Here is a 22,907-nt window from a genome sequence, read left to right as displayed (position 1 = left end):
GATTTAAAAATTTGTATCCCTTCAATGGGCAGATAAAACCAATGCTGGCAGTTTCCTCTCGTTTCACCTGAGGTTATTCTGCTGCTGATGTGTGGTTAAGGGTTGGTCTTCTGAAAACTTTCTGCTATAATCACCAGTCCTTTCAAGTGAAGATCAGTGTTTTTTAATCTTTCATGCTAATATTCTCGAATTCTACATGAAGAACATACAATTTGAGTGATTCAATAGTTTCAAGAGGGAAAAGAATGCCTTGAAGTATTGGCACAGTATCTGGGGACCTCCTTGTATTTAAGATGTCCCATGGCCGTGGTAAACATAACATGTTGGATTGTTTTCTTTGTTTCTTGGGATGTCTTCCTTTATTTCACCATCCCTACAATGCACTTGACTGAATAATAAAGAACATTTTTGTAAGAAATGCTGGAAGCTATCAAAACAGAATTTTCACAGAAAAATCCTTCAAATAGGAAATAAAGAGCTTTTGCTGTGGCATGTTGTTAAATTATCAGAGCACTCTGTAGCACTTTTCAGCACTCAGAGGAAAATGTAAGAAGTTTAGTTCTGAGTATTAATCTTTTCTGGATAAAAGTAATCTGGTACTGTACCAGTAATTCTGGTAGTTTTGTAGTGAGGCTGAATGAGGTTTTTTGTGGAATTTTTTTTTGTGGATGGTTGGTTCTTTTGGTTTATTTCTATTTTGTTTTGGGATTTTTGTTTTATTTTGTTTTGTTTTGCTGGTTTTTTATTTTCCCCAAATCCTAGAGGGTATATTTAGGCTTAAATTGTGCAGTACTCTAGCAGAGGTAACTAAATTGACTTCAACAGAACTGGGCTGGACACTGAGAATAGACAAAGTGTGACAAGGAGTCCATGCTTTGAGAAGCTGAGAACATAAATGAGCTCATTTCTGCTTTCTGTGCCTCTGTAATTAATCCAATTCCAAAAGTAGAACTGAAGTTAACTTAATCCCCATTTGCATTTTTATGACTTGTGTTGCATGTTTTTTTGGGTAATATTTGCAAGATTCTCTACTGAATCAAGAATCAAGTGGGATTAAATATCCCTTGAATTTACATGGCTGGTCTTATATCCTTCACCAGGTTGTGGATTTTGGTGTAAATTTTTTTTTGAATGGTTGACTGAAACTCTGTCTTAGTCTCTGAAGAATGAATACTCTGAACTTAGGGCAAACAAATTTATTTTTGAGTGTTGAAAAGCCTTATCAAATGATTGAAATCCAAACTCTCTCATGAACTTCTTTTGCTATTCAACATAGTAAAAGTAGAGAATCTTTGTGGTTCATGCTTTCCTGTGTGTAGCAAACATAGAGACATCAGGATATTTTTGTCTATAGCCCTGTCCACTTGTGACTAATAATAATCAGTGAAAGATGGAGAGCATTGCTTGGGTCAAGGGGGTGACTTGGTGTGTGTTTTCATGAGCCACTCGATGAGGAGGGTGCTTGGCTGAGCTCCTCTGCTGCTACAGCAAAGTGAGTTTTCCTCTAGTGTGTGGAGGACAAAATCTGCCTGGGGCAGCACAATTTCATCTCTTCTGTTTTTCCTAGGTACCTTCAGGTCTTTATTTGGATAGGGAATGAGGGCAACATTCGAACATTTCTGCTGCAAATTCTTCCAGTAGAGATTAAAGAAGGAACCAGAAATAACAAGTCGTGACTGTCATAACTTCGTGTTCAGCCTTGTCATGTTCATTTCATGTTCATTCGTATCACCCTGTGAATATCCCAGGCAGAGCCGTTGCCTTTTAGCTTTACACGTAGGCAATTATTTCCATGGAAGTCGTGGGGCCGTCTGTCTAGCCGCTGCTTTGACATCTGTCATCGTGGCACTAAATTGCTTTGTAAAACCTATTACTTTGGGATACACTATAGTGTCCCTTAATTGCACCACTTGCTTCTCCTGCCTGAACAGAGCCTACTTTTGTTCCCGACGTTAATGGTGAGGCCCTGACGGCAGAGCGGTGCTGTGAGTTCAGTGATGGGAGGGGAACTACTCTGGGATTACACAGGCATACTTGGGCCTTGTATTTTATGACAAGCACGAGTGCCAAAAAGGCTTGGGCTTTGACTTGTGTGACTTAATTCTCTGGCCGGCTGTCGAGGCGGTGGTGTAAGCGCTGCGAACAAGCTCCCTGTGTTTCGCAGCTTCCCACGGATGCTGAGCGGCCGCGCTCTGCTAAATGCAGGCTATTGAGTGCAAACTCCTGTGGCTCCCCAAAGGGTCTCTCAGACTCGGCAAATCCCTCACCTCTCCCTTTGGGAATATTGTTTTCTGACTGTCTGTGCTGTCTGTAGCTAGGATATACGGCTAACCCACAATGAGGGGTGCTGGTTAATAATTTATAATAAATGTATTCTTTACCTTTCCTTGGCAGACAATGCCATTTAAGTGAAAAATTGCTTAAATATTTTACACAAATGACTTCTAGATATAGTAGCTTTTGCAGCTAATGAAACATTTTTTTTGTGTTCGTCCAAAACAGTTAATTAAACACTGAAAGCAGTTATGAAAGGTACAAAGTTCAGATTGAGCAGAGCTTACTGCCCCAAGCCTGAAACCCTGGGACTTGACTCTAACTGCTTCTAAACACAATATATACCAATGCAAAGCAGAGAAATGCTTTTGAGCTTAGGAGTTGTATTGTATGTAGTCACACACAGAGTTCAGTGATTTATAAAAGATGTCTTACATTTATAATATTCAGCTAGGCTAATCTACTTTTAGAGACACACAATTAGACTGCGGTCCAGTGGGATTCATTTCAGCTGAACTTAAAATTAACAATTGTTTCTTGCACACTGAAATGCACTTTTTATGTGCAAGTGCATGTAGTTAGACATAGAAAATTAAAAAGCTGAGCAATTTGTATACCAAAGCAATAGGCTGCTCACATTCCTGAGGAATAGGGATAGCCAGTAGGTATCTGGAGGTAATTCCATTTGCCACCAACTGAACCTCAGCTATTCCTTTTCAGCACCAATAGGGTGGGTGCTTATTGTGTAAACCAACTGATAATATTTACAAATGGAGCCCTTAATGTGTTGCTAGAGGACACGAAATGATTCACACGAACACTCTCAGTGTCAGAACAAAAAAACATTCCTTTATTCTCTGACTCCAGTATTTATGGATTCTCGACAATGACCAGGGATTGGATAATTAAGTTACCACCTTCCCAAGCACACTGCTCATGAGAAACATCTATCAAAAAGCATTTCTTAGAAGGAATGTGATAAACAATTTATATTCGTGTTACTTTCATGGGAAAACCATGAAAACATTATCAGAAGGTTTCAATTTCCAGGGTGGCATTAATGGTCTGAATTTTTATCAGTTTTGTGTTTTTTGGGTTTTTTGGTTTGTTTTTTTTTTTTTTTTTCTTTGTTGTTTTTGTTATTGTTGTTTTAATTCAATGGTGCACACAGTACAGCACCTTCCTTCTTGAAATTCATATGGTTCCTGCTGTGATTGACAGGATACAGCTTCATTATGCAGTTGGCTGGACGGGCCGATTATGGCTGTGAATGTGTAAATGGGGTGAGTGAGAGAAATATGTAATTGATTCTGGCTGTGGTTCATTAACAGTGAGAATGCACCACACTCACATCTGTAAGGGAAGGAATGAGAGAAACTTCCTTGTACTTTTTTTAGTTGTTTGGAAAAGCTCGCTGCGCTAATATTTTTGCCATCCAGTGTCACATTTTCAAAGAACAAGGGAAGAGGAAATTACATTGTAAGTAATTTATGTCAGTCCTCCTGGTTGGTTTTTGAAGCACAGTCACTTTTCTTCACCCTTTTCAACTGGAAGTCGTGTTTCATCCTTGCTCATGCTGCTCTGCCCTTTCTCCAAAGCAGTAGAGTTAAAAACTTGTGTGAGAAAACAGCAAGTTAAAGCTGTATGGATTGACTTTTTTAAGAAAAAGACCTGAGAAAAGAAGCCTCATTGGCCTTTTTACACATGAAGTTTGTTCTCTACAGCAGTTGTAGTTTCTTTTCTGAAATAGCTCCTTTCCGTACAAGCACTGTTTTAAACCAACAGCTTCATTAGCATTAAAAGCAGTTTGAACCGTCGTTGTGGCCCAAATCCCAGATAAAGATATACCTTCCTTGGGGGCTCTCCACCTCAATGTACTATTAAAAATGTAAGCAAACATCTCTGTTCTGTGTATACAGAGTGATTTACGGGCCCATGGATTGCAGCTTTCTTTTTAATGAAGTTTTCTATCAGTGCACTTGGCTGGAAGATTGACCACTTAAATCAGCAACTTCACAGCAGTGCTGGCAGCTTCTTTTGACATAAAAGTTAAAATACTACAAATGGTCAGTGAGGCATTCTCTGAGTGATGACTGTTCCCTTTTTTGACCTGTTTACTTGGATTTGAACATCAAAAAAACATGATTTTCTTTTTGGGAAATGTTTGCATCCCTTACGCCTGTTTGGCCTCACTGAGAAGTGCCCGGAACCCGAAGGGTGAAGATGCTACAGGAACCAACAAGAGCCAGCTTTTCCTGCCAAACTAAACCTGAGTTTTTCTACATTTTCCTCAATTTAAAAGTCTTTAGGTGATGAGACCACTACTGTTTCATGCCATTGTGTCCTCAGTGTGCCTTCAGCCCGTGGTCATGCTCATCCCCACGGCTGGTGCTCCCACCTGCCTTGCTGCTGCAGTCGGTTTGCCTTCTCTGGCAAAACTCCTTCCTGTGTATCTGTCCTCTGACAATCCTTTACTGCTGTGTTTTCCTTCAGAAAGCCCGTGCTCTTCCCCAGGTGTGGAAGGTGCCAGCTAGGGCTTGCACATCCGTGGTTGTCCTTGCCAGAAGTCCTTGAAGTTTACAATTGAGGCTGGTTGCTGTAGTGGGTGCTCGGAACAGCAGGGCAGCAGTTCTGGCCCTGAATTTTCTTGTGGACAAATGTTTGTAGACCTCCCCTATGGCACATACTCCTCCATCCTCCATCTCTCTCCAAGGGATAAAATGTGAGCAGAAACGAAACTTTATTGTGGCAGACAAGCTTGAAGTTTGACAGTCTTTGTTGATATATTAAAAATAAATGGTGCTGCTTCAGCCTGTGAAGTCTGATTCTCAGGTAGCAACTGCATGGGCTGAAGGAGGGGGAAGAGATGTTTTGTTTTCTGTTTGTTTCCTTTATGCCTGTATAATCTCAAAGGGTTTTGCCCACCTGCAGACTTTAAGGTATTTTGGAATAGCTTGAGCAGAATAACGTGTAGTTTAGGAAATGTATGTATTCACTGATTTTATTGACAATGTACAACAATAAAATTATTACTTCCCTGTTTGTCTGCTGACCATAAAGCACTGGCATATTAATAATGCTGCTCTGCTAATAAAATCTTTATCATGTATTTCAGAATAATAATGTGCCTAAGAATCTAAGAAAAACATTTCTTTGCCAATAATATGGTGTAAACGATTACAATAGTTGTGATATTTTATAAACCAGTTCATAAAATCATGGAATGTTTTAGGTTGGAAGCAACTTTAAACATCATCTAATTCCAAAGGCCATAGAATGCCTCCCCATTAGATTGGGTTGGTCAGGACCTATTCAATTAATAACTATATTTTGTGTCCTGTCTACTAAAGAGCCACCTATGATGGACTTGGAAAAAATTAAAAATATAATATAATATTTAAATATAAAAGCTAATACCTGCATTAAAGGTTTCTTACATGAAGTGTCTGGTGCAGCAATACAGGATTGCTGACATGTTGCTATGAAAATGCTCAGTTGGGAAGTTCTGAAAAAAAGATGACAAAACCATTTTGCATCTGTTGAGCAGAGGCTTAAAACTAGTGTTTAATAATAAAAGACTAAAGAAATGGAGCTAAAGATTTAGTGAGTGAAATTCATCTAGAAGTTACTCTGTGGCTGTTCTGTACAGAAAGACCCAGGCAAGAATTTGGTATTTGATCTGTTCCCCAAAACTCCTTCTTGCCTAAGTAATCAGTTAATAATTTAAGGCATTATACTTCAGCTTTCAAGGAGCTGCATGTTGAAATGCAGGAAACTCAGCCTTAGCCATAAGAGGGAAATGTTTATGGATCTTTTCTTATTCATCCTTCACACAGTCTTTTAAAGTTTGTTTTATAGTTGTTCCTCTATTTGCTTGTTGGCTGCTGGATATTGTGAATTTGAAATTTATCATGATAGCTCTGATCTTGGTGTCTGTAAATGCAGAGTGAACTTGACTGAGATGAGATTCATGAGTATTATACTTTTCCTGTAGAATCATAGAATCATTTAGGTGGGAAAAGACCTCTAAGGTCATTGAGTCCATCCGGTAACCCAGGCTGCCAAGTCCACTGTTAAATCATGCCTCTGGCTCAGTAATTGAAGTTCACCTGTTGTAAAATAAAACACAGGGGGAAAAAGTCAAGAAGTTTTTTTCTTTTCATTTCTCTGAAGTTGCCAGCACTTCCAAATAGAAATGGTCCTTGGAAAGTTTCAACCTCCAGGAAACTGCTATGGTCATGAACAGAAATTACAGTCTTTGGTAATGGAAGTACTCACACAACCTTTTCTCAGCACACAGGAGCGAATTTTAAACTAGCTCTTTCCTTTTTTCAACTCCTTTCCTAATAGTTCTCGGTTTATGATAGTGGCTACAACACATGTACAAGTATAACTCTTTTCTGAACTCACAGGTTTAGTGTCCTGCTGTCATCCTGCTTGTCAGTGGATAAAGACTCAACACCTGCTTGATGGTTCAGTAGTAGGGAGGGTTCTCTGGAGTCGCTGTCTGGCAGCTGTGACATTCAGCAGAAATTATCCAATCTGTCCATCTTGTTCCCACAACTGGAGAAAATTACTGTGATCAAAATGGAAAGAAGAGTTCTCAACCTTTTTATTTACTTCCCAGGAGGGTTTTTTTTCTGTAGCAGTTGGGAGGTTTAGCTCTTATAGGTTTCAGTTTGCATCACAGTGGATTCCTCAGTGTTTCTGGGCACTGGGAATGGATGTGTTTTTGCTTCCTGATTTATCAGTACTTTTTGGCTAATGTACAGGAATTATTTTGATTTTTTTGGAACATTATGGCTCATCATAAAAACCACCTTTTGAGTATCAGAGCAGGACTTGATAGATGATGTCTGTGTTTAAAAGAAAAGACAGTGTACATTTTAATGTTAGTTTGTCCATTTGCTTTTAGGCTTTGGCATATGTTGGATGGAAATCATCAAAACCAGCTTGGACAAAGAATAATGGTGTTAATTCTGTAGGATTTGTGAGAAAATTAAAATGTTCTGGGGTGTAGCAACAGCAGATGTTTCTTGGAAACCTGACCCACATGGGATAGAAACACAACTTAAAAGGGGAACAGTGCTACTGCAGTCGAAAGTGTTGGCCTAATCCCTGTTTGTGCAACATTGAAAAAGAAAATACATAGTGCCACTGCTTATTTCTGCTATGCATTGTAGGAAATTATAAAGAAAGGCAAATAAAAATACACATCTGCTACCATAACTCATTTTATTATGCTCACATACACTATAGAAGAATGATGTGTAAAAAGTAAATGTGCTTCATAATAACTGGGGGGATGGGAAGGAGGCAGATAAAAAAATATCATGGTACCTTTTACTCTGTAGATTTTTTTTTCAACACTTTTTTTACTCCAGGCTCTTAAATTCACTTTTCTTACAGCACTTTGGAGACTTTGATTGATTGCAACATCTGATTTTGATGAGTCCAAAGGCATCTTACCTAAGATGACTGTGCTTTCTCTTCTTGCTCGTTAAAAATTTCTTCAAACAGAATATTTTGTTTTATTGCATGGCATCTCCATCTGGTCTGATGTGAAAGTAAAGCATGTTTTTTGAATAACCAACACATTCCTAACTTCTTTTCAAATGGTGGCTGAGGAAAAACAGACGACCTGTGTATCACCATCAATGTGCTGAGGTTCTGTGTGGTGAACTTTCCCACTGAGTGGACTTCAGGGAGTGAAATCAACTGTTTCAAAGTTCTACAGTATTTACAGTTGCAGAGGTCTTAAGATTTAGAGGATTTGTACAAACATTTCATCCTTCCTATGTGTGCATTGCAGTAGACATGTAACAAGCCTTCACTGTATCTTTCTCATTTCCTCATTTAGTCCAAATTCTTCAAAATTTAACCTTTACTGATTTATGTTTAATTATTGCACATGTAGATTATGATGTGTTTTCCAGTTAAGTATGTTTGCTTGCATTGTTATTCCTGCCTTTGTGTGTAGCTGCAATTCCAGACTGGATTGATGTGCGATTCAGTAGCACCTTTAATGTTTCTTTTTCTTCTTTTTTTTATTCACTGCAGATGTGATCCATACTGTTGGGCCAATTGCAAGAGGCCATCTCACTGACACTCATAAAGAAAACTTAGCAAGTTGCTATAAGTCCTCTCTGAAACTGGCAAAAGAAAACAACATCAGGTCAATCGTAAGTATTATGGAAGAACACATTACTGTTTTTTCTAGTTTTGATCTTATTTTCTTGATGTAGAATAATTACAATTGTAAGCTTCCAGACACATTCCTTGCTCTTCATGCTATGAAAACCCAAAAAATGAAACATGATTTGACCAAAACAATTGCTAGATGAAAGGGCTAAGCTTACTTAAGGAGTTAGGGAAAGCATGCCTGGTAGTAGGAGTGCAAGCAGCTGTCTCATTAAAGAAGAGAGGAAGCTGATCCCATGGCTCATTCTTATACTGTATTATTTATTAAAAAACCCCTAAGAAGCCACTGGTCTGCAGTAGAGCCTCCTAAAGAGCTGAGAAGTGATTAATTTGTTGCTTATTCTACCCATTAATATTTCCTAAAAATAAGGGTGTTGGTCAGTTGTCACTGGTTTTAGCAGCCTCTCACCAAAATCGATCATAAAATAGCCTGTTTTGTGATATTTCATTGAACTATAAAGTTCATTGAACTTTAAATACCTGGTACAGTTTTGTACCTCAAAGTGCCAAATTTTCAAAGGCCACAGGGAAAAGGAGCTTTTCCTTCTCCAGCCCCAGAGCTTTAATTCTGTAGCTCACACAGTTGCAGCTTAAGTCTTCACGTATGCATAGGTTATTTCCTTGTAGGTTTGAGAAAAAATTTGCATTCTGAGCCTGACTTCACACTTTTGGGGTCATTTTGGCTGGTTATATGATAGCACATATGTTTGGCAACTTAGAATGCAAACATACACACAATCTTTAAAAATGTAAGCTGAACCAATCGTGTTACATAAGGATATAATATTCAGTAAGGGGAAGCTATTAACACTGAAATATCACAAATGGAAAATAAAGCTTTTTGAGGAGAGGGGCAGGACAGTCTGTAGGGCTTTGAATTGAAGTTAGGTGTGACCTCCAGAGTCAGACCTGATGAATATCACTTATTTCTTTCTTTTTGGTGAGCGCTCTGCTCCTCAACCCTCTTTGTGCTCATGGCATCCTCTCTCTGCTTCTCAAAACGGTGCCCAGCAATCCCTCATTTTTCCATTATACAAACCATTGTGGGGTTTGTTTTCTGTGGTGGGTTTGTTTTTTTTATTTATTCTAGAAAATTATTCTGTAAAAATTAGAGCTGAAAACAACCTTGGGTTGGTGGGCAAGTTTTGAACCCCTCTCTGGTATTCTTTAAACACTGAAGGATATTCATGTCCTTCTGCCATTCTGATTGGAGCAAGTTTTGTGCATTTGCTCCTACATCCATACTTGTTTCTGCCTGTTCTGGGCAGTATCAGGCTTTTGGGGCATTCAGGTTAGTGTTCCTAATTAAAAAAAATGTTTCTAATATGATGTGGGGAAAAGAAAATAGAATAATAATTATGAGAGGATGTAAAAAAGAGTATTGAAGTAACAAAGGAAAGGCTTTAGTGGGCACTGGTCAATTCAGGTAATGCTTTATCTGTAGGGAGTCTGTAATTTTTAGGACATTGCAGGTGGTAGCATGGTGTTTAACATGGAATGATAAAAAGGGGTTGTACTCACAAAAACTAGTGTGATATTTCATGAAAACTGGCCTGGTATTTTAATGAGAAAAGATAACCACAGGAGAGATCATCCACAGGTTATTTCCTTGCTGGTTAAGAGTTGTTGGCTGTGCACCTGTTTGAGATAAAAAATACTCAGCACCCAGACTTGCAGAACACAGCTGCACAAACTGAACAGGAGCCAAGAGCCACTCATTCATAGCAGCATTTAGAAGCTTAGCAAGCAATATGGATTTTAAAGTCCACATGACAGATCATGGACTGTTCTGAAAAGCCCTAAGTCCAGTGATTTCAGGGATGCCTTGGGAAGTGAAGGCTGCTTGAGTGTCTGTCCTAATGAACAAATCAAGCCTGGAGAAACGTGAAATGTATAATTCATTCAGTTAGGGAGCAGTAGGTTACTGTGAGTCTGAAGGAAAAGAATGCAAAGGGAAAGTGGGTTTCACAAGATCCAGTAGGTATAGAGGGAAGGGAAAGAAAGTGAGTTAATCTACAGATTTCTGAGGCTTGCAGAGACCCAGATAGAGGGAGCAAAGGATTCAAATCGACTCAAATAGACAACATTTGAGTGTAGATTGGGTCATGGCAACAGAAATATTCACAGTACAAAGAAGACAGACAAAAATTGGGGGGGAAAAAGGTTGGCTGTGTAAATTGAGGAGGAGAAAATCATCTTTGCCAATGGATGGCCTATTTTGATTGCCTCTTTAACAAGAAAATTAAATAAGTATATGAAAGAGAAAAATGGAATTTTAAAGTAGATAATGAGTAGAAGGAGGAAAAGCCATATGTTATTGACAGTAAATAGGTATTGGTGGTAACAAGTTTCAGTATGCTAAGAGAATTAACTGAACCAGGGAGCATTGGTGCACTAGCAATTGTAATAACTGAGAAGGAAGCAGGAAGATATTAGATTGTAAAGCACAAATCTGTTACCTTCAAAACAGGAAGGACAAGTCTAGAAATTATTGCAAGAAGGGGAAGAAGCCCCACCACAACTGAAAGTATTTTGAACATGAATTGTGTCAAAGGAGTTAGAATTGCTGGAGGCATTATGAACAGAGAGTGATGATGAATGGTGATGTATTGAGCTGGACCAAAGCATGCAGGGTGACTCAGGGTGCACCACTAAATGCAGTTTAATTTGACATCTTAATGATTTTTGACGAGTACATAAACACCTCATTAATTGCATTTACAAATGATATTACGATAGGCAGTGCTGAAACCACTAGAAAAGGACAGAGATATATGATAAGAATTGATCAGAGACTGAATATAACCTCATCAGCATCCACTCCAGTGCTAGAAGGAGGTTTCTGCCTTTGTTGCAGTGGAAGAGAGGTCAGAAATGTAGCCGACAGCTACGGTGAAGCTCAGCACAGGAAGTGGTGGAGTAGCATATGGTGGGGAAAAATAACCCAGTTCACAAATAGTCAAAGTGTGTCAGAAAACCAGCACAATGAGGAAATGGTGTTGAATAATAAGACTCAAATTAGAAGTACTTAAAGCAGTTACTTGTTTCACTGTTACGTATTGTTGATCTGCCTCTGGAGGAATGATGGATGCCACAGAGATTGTATTTCAGTTCAAAGTGGACTGGGGAGAGCTGGAATAGGATTCAAAGTAGACCCAAACTCTCTTATACATGTGTGTGTATGTAGTGGTTTTACACACTGAGGAAGAGAAGCAATAGGCTTGAAATCCTGTGTAAATTCTGAGCTGCAGCTTTATGGAGGGGAGGAGAGAACAAGATCATCGTGTGTGTGACAGCAGGGCAATTATGTGGTGTAGCTGATAGGGATTTAGGTTGTGTTCACATCCAAGGTGTCCAGGCATGGATGACAGCAACTCTGGCTAACTCCTGAGGGAGCACTGATACCTCATCTGTGCATGTTATCATCTTGGTATCTAAAAAAAAAAAAAAAGAAAGATGGGTACAACTGAAAATGAGATGAGGGAATGAAATGAAATGCCCATCAGAGTGATTGCCAAGGTTCATAATCCACCAGCAGCCCAGCTGTGGGTGAGTGGCTGCTTAGCCATTAAGGCAGGAAGAAAAGCCTCAGGAACAAATTTGATCATCCTCAGGATTGCTCAGAGAAATCACACAGCCCCTAACATTTGTCTCCTGAGCCTGTTTTCTGAAATGTTTTATATTCAGTATGAGGCTCCAAATGCCATATCAGCTATTTTGTACGGAGTTAGCCTCTCTCAGGTCCTCTACTCCATCTGCCTTCTAGCTTACCAAAGTTTGTGTTAGTGTGTCCTTGTTATCTCGCATTCCCAAATCCACACACTGCTTTTTCCTCAGCACTTGTTTATGTAGCTGTGCTCCCCCTAGGACACTTGTGCTGCTGTCTGACTATTTGTGTGGTCAGGGTGAACCTTTTGTGTTGGATGAGTCTTATTTATATAATCCTCTGTCTGGTGAAAGAGGATACTTGAGACAGGTTGCTGTTTATCTCTACTTAAGTTGGTACAGCTGAATGGGATAAAAAATATTTAAGGCCCCTTCGAAGAGAGTAAATAGTTGGTGTTTGAGCAAATTAGTTTTCTTAAATGTTCAGAATAATCTCTTAATAGTAAAACATTGGTATTTTGATGTTGGTCTCTTTTGCACAGCACTAAGGATTGCTATCATGCATCAATTAAATCTCTGCTCTCTGAAACACTGAAAATGCATTATAGGCACCAAATCTTCACTGAAAGAAGTTATAGTAAAAAAACTGTCTAATAGGTGTTTTTTTTCCTCTGTTTTTCTGTACTGGTTTTCTAAATAAAAGTCTTAGAGGCCAATTAATTGTAAGGTTATTAGGCAGACTGGGGGAGTTGTAATCACTGTTTTCAATTTTAAATTGGTCCCTTGTTTACACAGCCTTTGAAATTATTTACTCTGTGTGCTCTAAGTTTTTCTCATTCTGCTTTTCTTTGCATGCACTTCTTTGAAGCCATCTGATACCCTGGAAGCTTTCTGGACATCAAACACTTCCCTACCACCTATTTCATTCAGACTTAGCTTGTGGTTAAAAAAATTTCAATCAATTGCTGTCAGTCAGAGCCAGGATCGCAGTTGGACGGGGACTGTATGAACTGCAGAGAAAATAAAAAAGAGGTGGTGTGTGTTGCTGTGGGTGGGATCCAAGCCAAAAGAGCTGCAGTGTGTTTGCAGAGAAGGGGAGTTGCTGCTGATCCCTCACCCAGAAGGCAGGGCAGGCTCCCTCCACAATGGTTAAAGAAACGGAGGAGTTCTGTTTGGGACAACAACTCTGCTGTTGTTCAGGACTGTGTTCAGAATTGCAGCCTTCAGGAGCACTTCATGTTGGCAGGGGGTGAATTGTAAAGCTTTAACAAGAAGCATTTCTTTAGCCTGTACCCTCTGACCTCCACCTCGAGGGAGAATGATAGGGGACCAAAGGGGGCAGGAGGAAATCCTCTAAGAATGTGGCTTTTTGAGTTCCAGAAGGAGCTCTGCTTATCACCAACAAATGTATTAACAACATGATATACAAAATACAGATTTTATCCTCTTGGTCCCCTAGAGTCAGGTAGGGAAGTGTTCACACAATTCTAAAGTCTTATTACATCAGCTTGGTGAGGCATTAAAAACACCACACCGAAAAGAGCCATCTCCTTCTGCCTGGGTGTTTGTGCTGTGAATGCAGAAAGTTGTCCTGCTCCAGGGAAAACCTCTTAGCTGGACTTCTCAGAGCAACCACACTGCTCCTCCTCTCTGAAGCACATAAAAAGGCAAAAGGGCATCTAGAAATAGCTCAGCAGTGTGGGGGCCTATTCAAGGGCTGACTTGCTCATCATCAGGTCGAGTGGAAAAGCCATTGCTTGGTGGTAGGATGGCCAGTGACCTGCAATGATGGGATATTCCTGGGAGAGCAGGCTTTGTCCTTGGGCTCTGAATCAAGTGTGTCCCTCCTGTGCACACAGCTTATGCTGCATTTTGGGGAGCTTTTTTACAAAAGTATCTTAAATAGGATCAGGACGTGCTTTTTGAAATCTGTGTTTTGCCTCCATTCCGGGGTCTTCGGTCATTGTGCACAGTGCATGATACTAGCTGTGCATTTTCAGGGGTTTTAAAATTAGAGTATTATTTGAGGCTTGGCTAGATAAATATTTCTTTCATTTGTAATTAAGTTAGTCCACGGGGAATTGCAACTCTTACCCTTTTTTAGGTGGTTTTTGTAAGCAAAGGTCATTTAATTAAATTTTGTGATTGGCAAAGTTAATACAAATACTAGTATAACTTGTTTGTACAGAAACCAAACTTAATAATTATTCAGAGCAGCATATAAAAATACATCAGGAAAGGTACCTGCAACTTACCTGTTTATAACACTTAAGAAACAAACAAATTTTTTTCATTGTCTAAAATATTTGTCTCCACCTGTAATTAGGGATTTAAAAAATAGGCATGCACCAATATTCTTGGTATTTGCATCCACTTTCAAAAGCAAGCTGTACTTCTGCTAGGCTGCACAGTTTCACTGAGTTTCATTTGAGTGCATTAGCTGCTGTGACGCCTGATTCTTCAATTATAACTCATAGACAGAAATTATCAATATCTATTTCAAACCCAGTGTCTTTTCAGCTCCTCTTGTTGTAAATTGTAAAATTCATGAAAGAGGAATTTTATTTGAATTGTGGGGAGATGCTTAAAAAGGTGCACTGTTTGTGTATTGGTCTAAGAGTTTGGTTTACACTTTTGCCTTTGCCTGTCTTGTTCTCTTTTGCTGTAGAGTTATCTTTTAGGGACAAGTAAAGTGATTTTTGTTTTTTATTATTTCCAACTAAACTTACTTCTTGCTGAGAATGTTGCCATAGCAATGTGTTATAAGTCTGAAATTCCTAAAGGTTGGCTTTATCATCTTGTTTTCTGATATAGATTCATATCCATTAATCAGAAGAGTTGCTTCGGAAGGAAATTTCCGCAGTATCATAAATCCATTATAAATCCATTTAATTTGTTTCTTTGAAACACTTGTTTAACTTGTAAGTTGTGATATGAGTGATGTTATGTTTTTAGACTCAGTTTTCTCCCCAGCTTAGGCTTCCTCTTTTTTTTTTTTTTTCCTTTTTAACTTTCTTCTTATAGGTATTTTCCAGATAATATCCTTAAAAATTAATCTACTACTTTATCAGTTTTCTTAATCGTCACGTTGGCATCAAATGAGGAGGTTGTGATCTTTCCCTGTGGTTCCAGAAATTATTATAGTTGGCCATACTTTCCTTAATCAAAGGTGAATCTGTTGCTTTGTTTTGGATGTGCTCCCAACCATTTCTTCCAAAATGATCTTGGTGGATTGAATTGCAATCCTATTTCTTCAGCGAGGGTTTCATTAAATGAGATGTATTCAGTGAGATCAAGTGTAAATTGCTACACCTAAACAGAGATGCTCATTCAATTGAGGAAGGCTGAGGAATGATTGAAGCACTGGGCAGAGATTCTGCAGAGAATAAGCTGAAGTTTGCAGTGGATCATGCACTGGAGGTGCCTTGACAACCTTACACTGTTAAAGGAAAAGCAAGGAAGAAGCAGCTGTAGAACGACAATTAAACAGGAAAAATTGTGAAGTTACCTGTTGTGCTACTGTTTCCACTGGGAGGAAGACAGTGTCTCAGCCAGAAATGGAATTAGAAACATGCCAAAAGTAGAGTGAAAGAGGAAGGATTTTAAACCCAGAGTAAAGAAGAGGAAAGATGAGGAGAGGAAGATAAAAAAACCTTAACGCATAAAAAGCTATTGAAGAGTAAAAGTAAATTGTTCTCTGGGCCAGGGACAGGACAAGAAGAAACAGACTGAAATTACAGGATTGGACATTTAGTTTTGATATTATGAGTAATTTTCTAACTGGAAGGCTGGTAAAACATTGGCAAAATTGCTTAGGGAAGTTGTGGCTGCACCGGTGTGTGTAGGTGGGCCCTCACTAGCATTTAAATTTTGATTCTGCCCCCATCTGGTTATATATTCAGTATGTATTTCCTGTGAGGAAGTGGATTTGTTTGATTTGGTGCTTGAAATGTGTTGCAGTGTTTGCTTAGTATGGCTAAGAGCGGCAGGAACAGCTCAGAGGCTGCAGTGATCAGTTTTGAAGATGTTTTATAGCAAGGCACCACAGGGAAATCATTTGTTGTAGCAGTGACGATGCTGTGATGCTTCCTTTTTTTGAAGTAGGTAGTGGAGTTATGTATGTGTTGCTTCCTGAACAGGAATATCCATTTCCCTCCCTTAGGGATGAACATTTTAGCTTAGGTTTTGAGTACAGACAGGGACAGGAACAGCCCTAAACTGAGAAAGTGCTCGAACCTCTGCCAGCAGATGGATCTCAGGGTGCAGATCCTGCACCAAAGGGGCATTAACAGGACAAAAGCTAATACAGCCCTTTCACCCACCTGGTTCATCTTCAACCACAAAGTGTCTAGAATGGTGTAAAGAAATAACTGTGCTGCTTTAATAAGCTGCATTACTAGGCAGTCTCTGTTCTACATTTAGTTTTGTGGTGTTACTGTTGTAGCTGTAACATGGTGATCTTTGTGATGAGAAGAGGGACAAAGGTGAGTTATTTTTTGGGGGGGGAGTTAATGAAGCACTGACTGAACACTTTGAAAAAAAACAACATCCTGAACTGGTGGGGAAAGAAAGGAAATTGCTTGTTCAGGAATAAATTCAGCAAGTTTGTGTATGTGATGGGTTTAATGTGTGTTAATTTGCCAATCACCCTGTGGGAATTCTGTGCTTAAAAGGGTGAAACTTCTAGAGAAACACTGCCTGTTGGCTCAATAATTGGGGAACTGTCTCATTAGGGAAGGATAAAGTACAGATCTGTCAGACAGTGGACCACAATGTTCGTTATATGAGACAGCTCATAAAAGCCAGGGATTGCTGGAAAGTCTACATCATAAAATGTAGAGGAAGAGAATGTTTGATGTTTCTGTGCAGAGGAAATTGTTCTTCATTTGGATTGAAAGAGAATTTAAAAAATAATAAAAGTAGCCTAGAGGGATTCTTATTTGCATGCACATCTCAGCTGTGCAAAGTCAAGTATTTAAGAAGCTTGTCATTATTGGAATAGCACGTTCTTGTAATGGAAATTCATAGTAAAAGTTAAGCATGTACAAATCCCTATCAAATCCCAGAGAACTGGTGAGCTGTGACCATCAGGCTCTGTGCAAAGGGATTGTTGTCCTTGTGTCTGGCTTCCTTTCTTTGACCTATTCCCTGTCACCTTGTTGCTGGTGTGTGGGCTCTTGAGGAGGGCTTGTGTTTGCTCTCTAAGGGCAGCCAGTGCAATCCCTGTCAAACCCATGGGATTCTCAGCAGCAGCAGTAATGTGAAATAAAAGGTAATGTGAAATAAATTGCAGTAATGTGAAATAAAAGTTGCAACAGGGGTGGTTTGTTTGGTTGTTTGGTTTTTTTTTGGCACTGACTGCTGTGATTTGTTACATCACCAGAAGTGGAGTCAAATTTTGCTGAAATTAGAAATTGCTTATTCATATGTTTTTCTCCTGGAGGTGCCTTCTGTGATGCCTAAAAATGTATGAAGGGCTTTCTGGCAGATAGTGACTTAGCAGTACTAGATTTTATTTTTTTCCCTTGCAACTTGGTGTTGAGGAAGAGAATGTGTGATGCTCTATTTTAGCGCTGCACCTTTCTCCCAAGGTCCTTGTCACTTGCCTTTTTTTCATCTGATAGTTTTGAGACTCTTCTGTACATCCTATTTGCATTTTTTAAACATTAACTTATCTATGCAAAGAACAAACAATAGCATGAAATTTCTATCTGGTTTTTTTATTTGAATTCAGTCAATTTTTCAAATATGTTGTTTTTATATTTACATAGCTAATATAAAGAAAAGAAATGAGCAATTGAAAGCTTAAATTGTTCTGTGTATCAGATGGGCATCATAATACTTACCTAGGTTAAAAAGAAAATCATGACAGCATAATCACTATTTATGATCAGAGTAGGTATATTAGAAATGAAATTTGAGGAATAATCAGAAGGGGCATGCTTTTGTGAGCCTTATTTGACAACTCCTTAAATATGATTTTCCTGAATTGCTAGTACTTGCTTGGAGCCATTTACATTATGCAGAAATGATACATTAAATCATAGTTACATATAAAGAAACAACCATGTTCAGTAGTCAATTAGAAAATTTATACCCTTACCTGAGAGGTTTTTTAATATTATTCCTGTGGGATGATCTTACATTATCTTTTAAGGTCTCTAAAGTATAAAACCACAGTAATTGGAGTAATATAATTTAAGTAATATGACTAGTACTTCAGTATTTATTCTGATGAAATATTAATTTCTTTCACCTGAAAAAATGTTCTCACAAAATGTAAAACTGCATGCAGTCCATATTTAAGTAAACAAGTTAGCAGCTTGATTTTTCAGAGCTGACTCCCATACCAACTCCTAGTGATGCCTGTCACTTAGGATTTAGAGTTTTGTTCATAGCAGAGATGAAAACAAATATAACAAATAGAGTTAGTTGCTTTGGTAACAGAAAATATAAAAGATGTGTTACTGTAGTATGACTTCCCATGGCTTGTCAGGGAAGGGCATCACTGCTAGGGGAAAGAATATTTTTATTTGGGACAATTATAGGTAAATGAAATTTTTGATTGCTCTTGTTATGCCTTTCCTAAAAGATGACTGTGTGAGCAAAAGCTGTAAGCCAAGAACACACATTTCTGCAGACTGTAATTAGCTGTAGCACATTTAGTTTACTAGTGGTCTTACTAAAAATTATTTATTCTATTGTCATTGTCACATGTCACATTGTAAATCATTTTCTAAGGAGACAAATCAGTGTATTGCTGAGTTTCCACACCTTTCTGAACTTTCTTTTACATATACTGGCTGTATTAAACCTTTATGGATTAAATTTTAGCCACAGAACCATACACTTCCAGAGAGGTGGAGCTCTCACAAGACAGTGGTTTTTGTTTATACTGCTTGATGTAGTTTGGACAGAAACCTTGGGTGATGATCTCAGTGTATGGGCAGAATTATCCACTCCTTGTAAAGCTGAGTCCACTCTTCCATGACCAGAGGGCAGTTTTTCCCCTGCTTGTGTGAAAAGGGAAGACTGAAAGCATGTCAGAACCCAGAAGAAAGGTGAGTGAGCATATGCCCAGTAAATTTTTATATTCATTACCTGTTGGTATTCCTTGCAGTGGGATGCATCCCTCCCTTGGTCAAGCACAGTGAGGCTTTTTGCAGGGAATTTTTCTGGCATGGTAGTGATGGGATTGATTCTCCTAGCTTGTAAGCAGATGATGTTGTATCAGTGTGACTTCTCTGTGTTTATTACTTTGGCATGCCCTGAGTTTGTCTATGCCTGACTTTGTGAATGTGCTTCTTTGTGTTTTGGCACGTTGGAGCCGAAATGTGCCTGCCTCCCTCTCCTCCCCCCAACCATTGTCATGTCCCTGAAGTTCAACATCTGAGTGTTTCTTGCAATGCAGAAAACTTTGTACCTGCCTACCTCCTGCAGAAGGAGGAAATGCTGCCTTTAGTGATTCTGGATCACTCAAATGTGTCTGATATTGATCCAAAATCTCCATCTCCTACTCAGTTCTCATTTATGTCTCAAGTCCTTGTGTGAGCATTTTTTTCCAGCTGGATCATTGCAGATCAGAATTTTCTTTTTTTAAAAGCAAAATACACAATGGTACAAAGCATTTCTCACACTTCTGTTACATGCCAGCATTCCTGTTTGACTGTTCCTTATCTATTTTTCCATTTTCAAATAACACCAAGAATAAGTTTAGTGACAAGGACAAGCTCAAGACAAATATAAGTCCTCAGACTGTCACTTTTACTTTCTTGCTGTGAAATTCATGTCTCCCTTGCATTCTAATTTCTGTTTATGTACTGTGGTGCCATATTTCCTTTCTTTAACAGAGAAACACATTGTTCCAAACATGATATTTTTACTTACTGCAATCCTGAATCATTATGTTGTTGTCTGTAGCTTTGTTTCTTTCTTCTTCTCGCTCACTGTTTATGTACATCCCTTTTTTGATCCCTCAAAATGTGCTTCATAGTGTTCAAATTCCATAGGATATTTATTTATCCATTTTTTCTAATCTTTTCTCATCACCCTTTTGTTCTTTATTCTCATGTGTCTTCATTATTTCAACCCTTTTGGATAATCTGTCAAATTTGTAAGGGTCTGTGACTATCAGAATTGCTGAGCTGCGTTAAATAGAAGCAAAGTTGTATCCAGGCCCAGCTAAAACAGCAGATATGTAAAGATTGTCATTTGGTTATCTCTCCCTAACACATTTCTTCTCCATTGCCCTGCCAGAATGGGACATTAAAGCTCAATTTCTGCTGCAGTATTAATATCTGAATGCTCATAATTCACCAGTTCAGTTCTTTGTTTTCTCAGGAAATCAAGCGAGCCCATAGCACCTTATACTGGTATATTGAAAATAAAATGGAGAAACTGAAACAAAAATACCATCTCATTAGACCACCAGCCATTTGGTGCTCTAAGAACTAGAAAACTGTGAGGTGGCAATGCTGCCTGACACTGGCTCAAGTGAGAAAGCTGCCATCTGAGATGATGTATCTTCATCATATTTCACCCCCGGAAGCTAATGACGTTAATGACGGCTAATTCTGCTTAGGCCTGATGGTAGCAGTGACTACAGCTTGTAATCAGGTGTTAGAAACATCCCACTTGATAAATTCATGGATGCTGAGCCAAATCACCTACTTCACTGTTCACTTTAATTAAAATTGCTCGTGATCGATGTTTTTAAAGGCAGGAGCTGCTGATGTTGTTAATCACCATTTATTGTGCATCATTTCAGTGGTACATCTGTTTCCCTCATTTATAGTTGGGGAGGGAGATATTTTGCTGTTGTCATGGGTTTGGCCATAGTCAGGGTTATTTTTTGGAAGGCCTAATCCAGTGTCACCACCATCATCTGAAGAGTTTCTGCAGGAGCCAGGGGTGATTGAAATAACTTATCCTGTCCTGACTAAATACTCAGGAATTGTGACCATAAAGAGCTCCATCACAGTCACACCATCTGTAGTCTCCAAACTGGGTGGCTTGGATGTGTTAGTACAATTCATCATCATACCTTTCTTTTGCAGTGCAGATGTACTTTGAACAAATGAAATAATTTTTCTTTATTATCTTCTTGTTAAGGAAAGCAGCCCTTGCTTTTTCCCCAAGTGAAGGGCTTCTCTGAATAAATATGCAAAGTATCATCTCACAAAATGACTTTCTCCCAAATCCCTTTGTACTTAGTCCCAGCAGAGAAGGGAGAGCTGAGATGGTTTATAAAACAAATGTGTGCACCTTGCAAGTCTCTATGAGGTAGTTTGGGGAAAAAATTGGAATGCTACAAAAGAGCCAGGGAGATTCTGGTTAAATGACAGGCTCCAGAAAATGCCTTGGAGTAGGAAATGCAAAGTTAAATTTTCACTAGTACCTAAATTACAGTCTGGACTTAATAAAAGCATTTTCAGCAAAATAAAATGTTATGTAATTTGGACTGAATTGTGAAAGGTTTTGTTAGTTAAAGATAACAATTCCCTTGTAATTCTGGCCTCTGAGCAGAACCTATTTCAGCAGTTAAATCTAAACAGGAGAATAGCAAATAGGCAGGAATACTCAGGCGTTAGTGCAGCATAAGTGTAGGTCAGGAAGGGCTTGAAAAGTCCTACCCAAGGCAAAATTGCAAATTGGATGAACACTTGTGGAGAGGCTAATGAGAAGCAGATGCTTAGTCCTTTGGAGTTCCAGTAGGACTGGGGGCAGGTATTAGGAAGGTCAGGTGTTTGAAGTCAGTCTTCCTAAAAGCATATATATATAAAATATATATATCAGACATATAACCTTTCCAATTCTTGTGAAGTTAAAGATGTACAAGTGATGTTGTTTAATTAAGCTATTCCTAGAGAGAGAGATTTGTGCATCCATTTTTCACCTTGGTGTGTGCTGAGAGTGTGGCAGCACCAGTGTCAGCAGGAAAGTTTTTACCGAGATGATTGCATGTCTGGTATGCAAAAGAGCTTGGATTTCATTAGAGAAATGGCAGCTGATCAAAATTAAGTGCTCTTTTAAGAATTAGTAAGCAACAGTGGCACTGGTAATAATCCAAAGATTTCTTATTCAGTAGGAAGAACTGGTTCATATTAATAAAAAACTTTAACTTTTATGAATGCATGTGGAGGCTTTTGCCTTATAAAAGTCTCAGGAAACCTTCTGTGCCTCTATACTCTAAGTTTTTGGGTTGTTTTTCTTTCTTTTTCTTTCTTTGAAAATGGCTCAGTAGATCTATTTTTTAATTTTTTAATTTTTTTTAGTAAATCTGGTGGGTTCTGTGGACATCAAGGGAAGCACCACCCTGAAAGACTTAGGGTCAATGAGCTAAGTTCATGTCAAATGGTGGCTCACATAGAATTAAATACTTAAATTAAATATTGTTTTATGTAAAATTTTGGGAGCCATTAAACCTGTAAATAAAAGCTGTGTGTACAATGGATCACTTGACTGGTTTTCCCAAAGTTTTTTTTAAAATATATTTATTAAACTACTCCAGAATACATTGTGATGTTTTAGACTGAGGAATAAATAAACCAAAACCTTTAATGCAGTGGGCTCTCTTAATGGTGAACAATAAGCTCGCAGCTACACCACTGTCCTCATCTGAGTTATTATCAGGAGAAATAAAATCTTTGAAGGGCCCTTGAACACAATGGCATTATTGTGTTTACACATTGGGAAATGATTGGTTTTAAGAAAAAACCCCACCAACCCACCAAAACCAAAGCAACACCCCCTCCCCAACCCCAAAAGAAATGAAAACGTTTGTCTTTAAACTGAATAATCTAAGTGCTTTCTCCCAGCTACTAAAA

The 22,907-nt window shown here is 38.6% G+C and overlaps 1 protein-coding gene across 9 annotated transcripts in view; it reads left to right on the top strand.

Moving 5' to 3' along the window:
- Positions 1 to 22,907, top strand: part of MACROD2 (mono-ADP ribosylhydrolase 2) — an 846,953-nt gene that overhangs the window by 485,237 nt on the left and 338,809 nt on the right. For all 9 annotated transcript variants that reach the window (XM_086879293.1, XM_086879291.1, XM_086879294.1 and 6 more), the window contains one exon: positions 8,335 to 8,456. In XM_086879293.1, the coding sequence (XP_086735419.1) occupies positions 8,335 to 8,456 (122 nt within the window). The remainder of the gene's footprint in view (positions 1 to 8,334; positions 8,457 to 22,907) is intronic.

Source organism: Cyanistes caeruleus, chromosome 2 (genome assembly GCF_971803275.1).
Source record: "Cyanistes caeruleus chromosome 2, bCyaCae1.hap1.1, whole genome shotgun sequence".
NCBI lineage: Eukaryota > Metazoa > Chordata > Aves > Passeriformes > Paridae > Cyanistes > Cyanistes caeruleus.
Note: the sequence above shows the minus strand (reverse complement) of the source record. Positions and strands in the feature narration are given on the sequence as shown.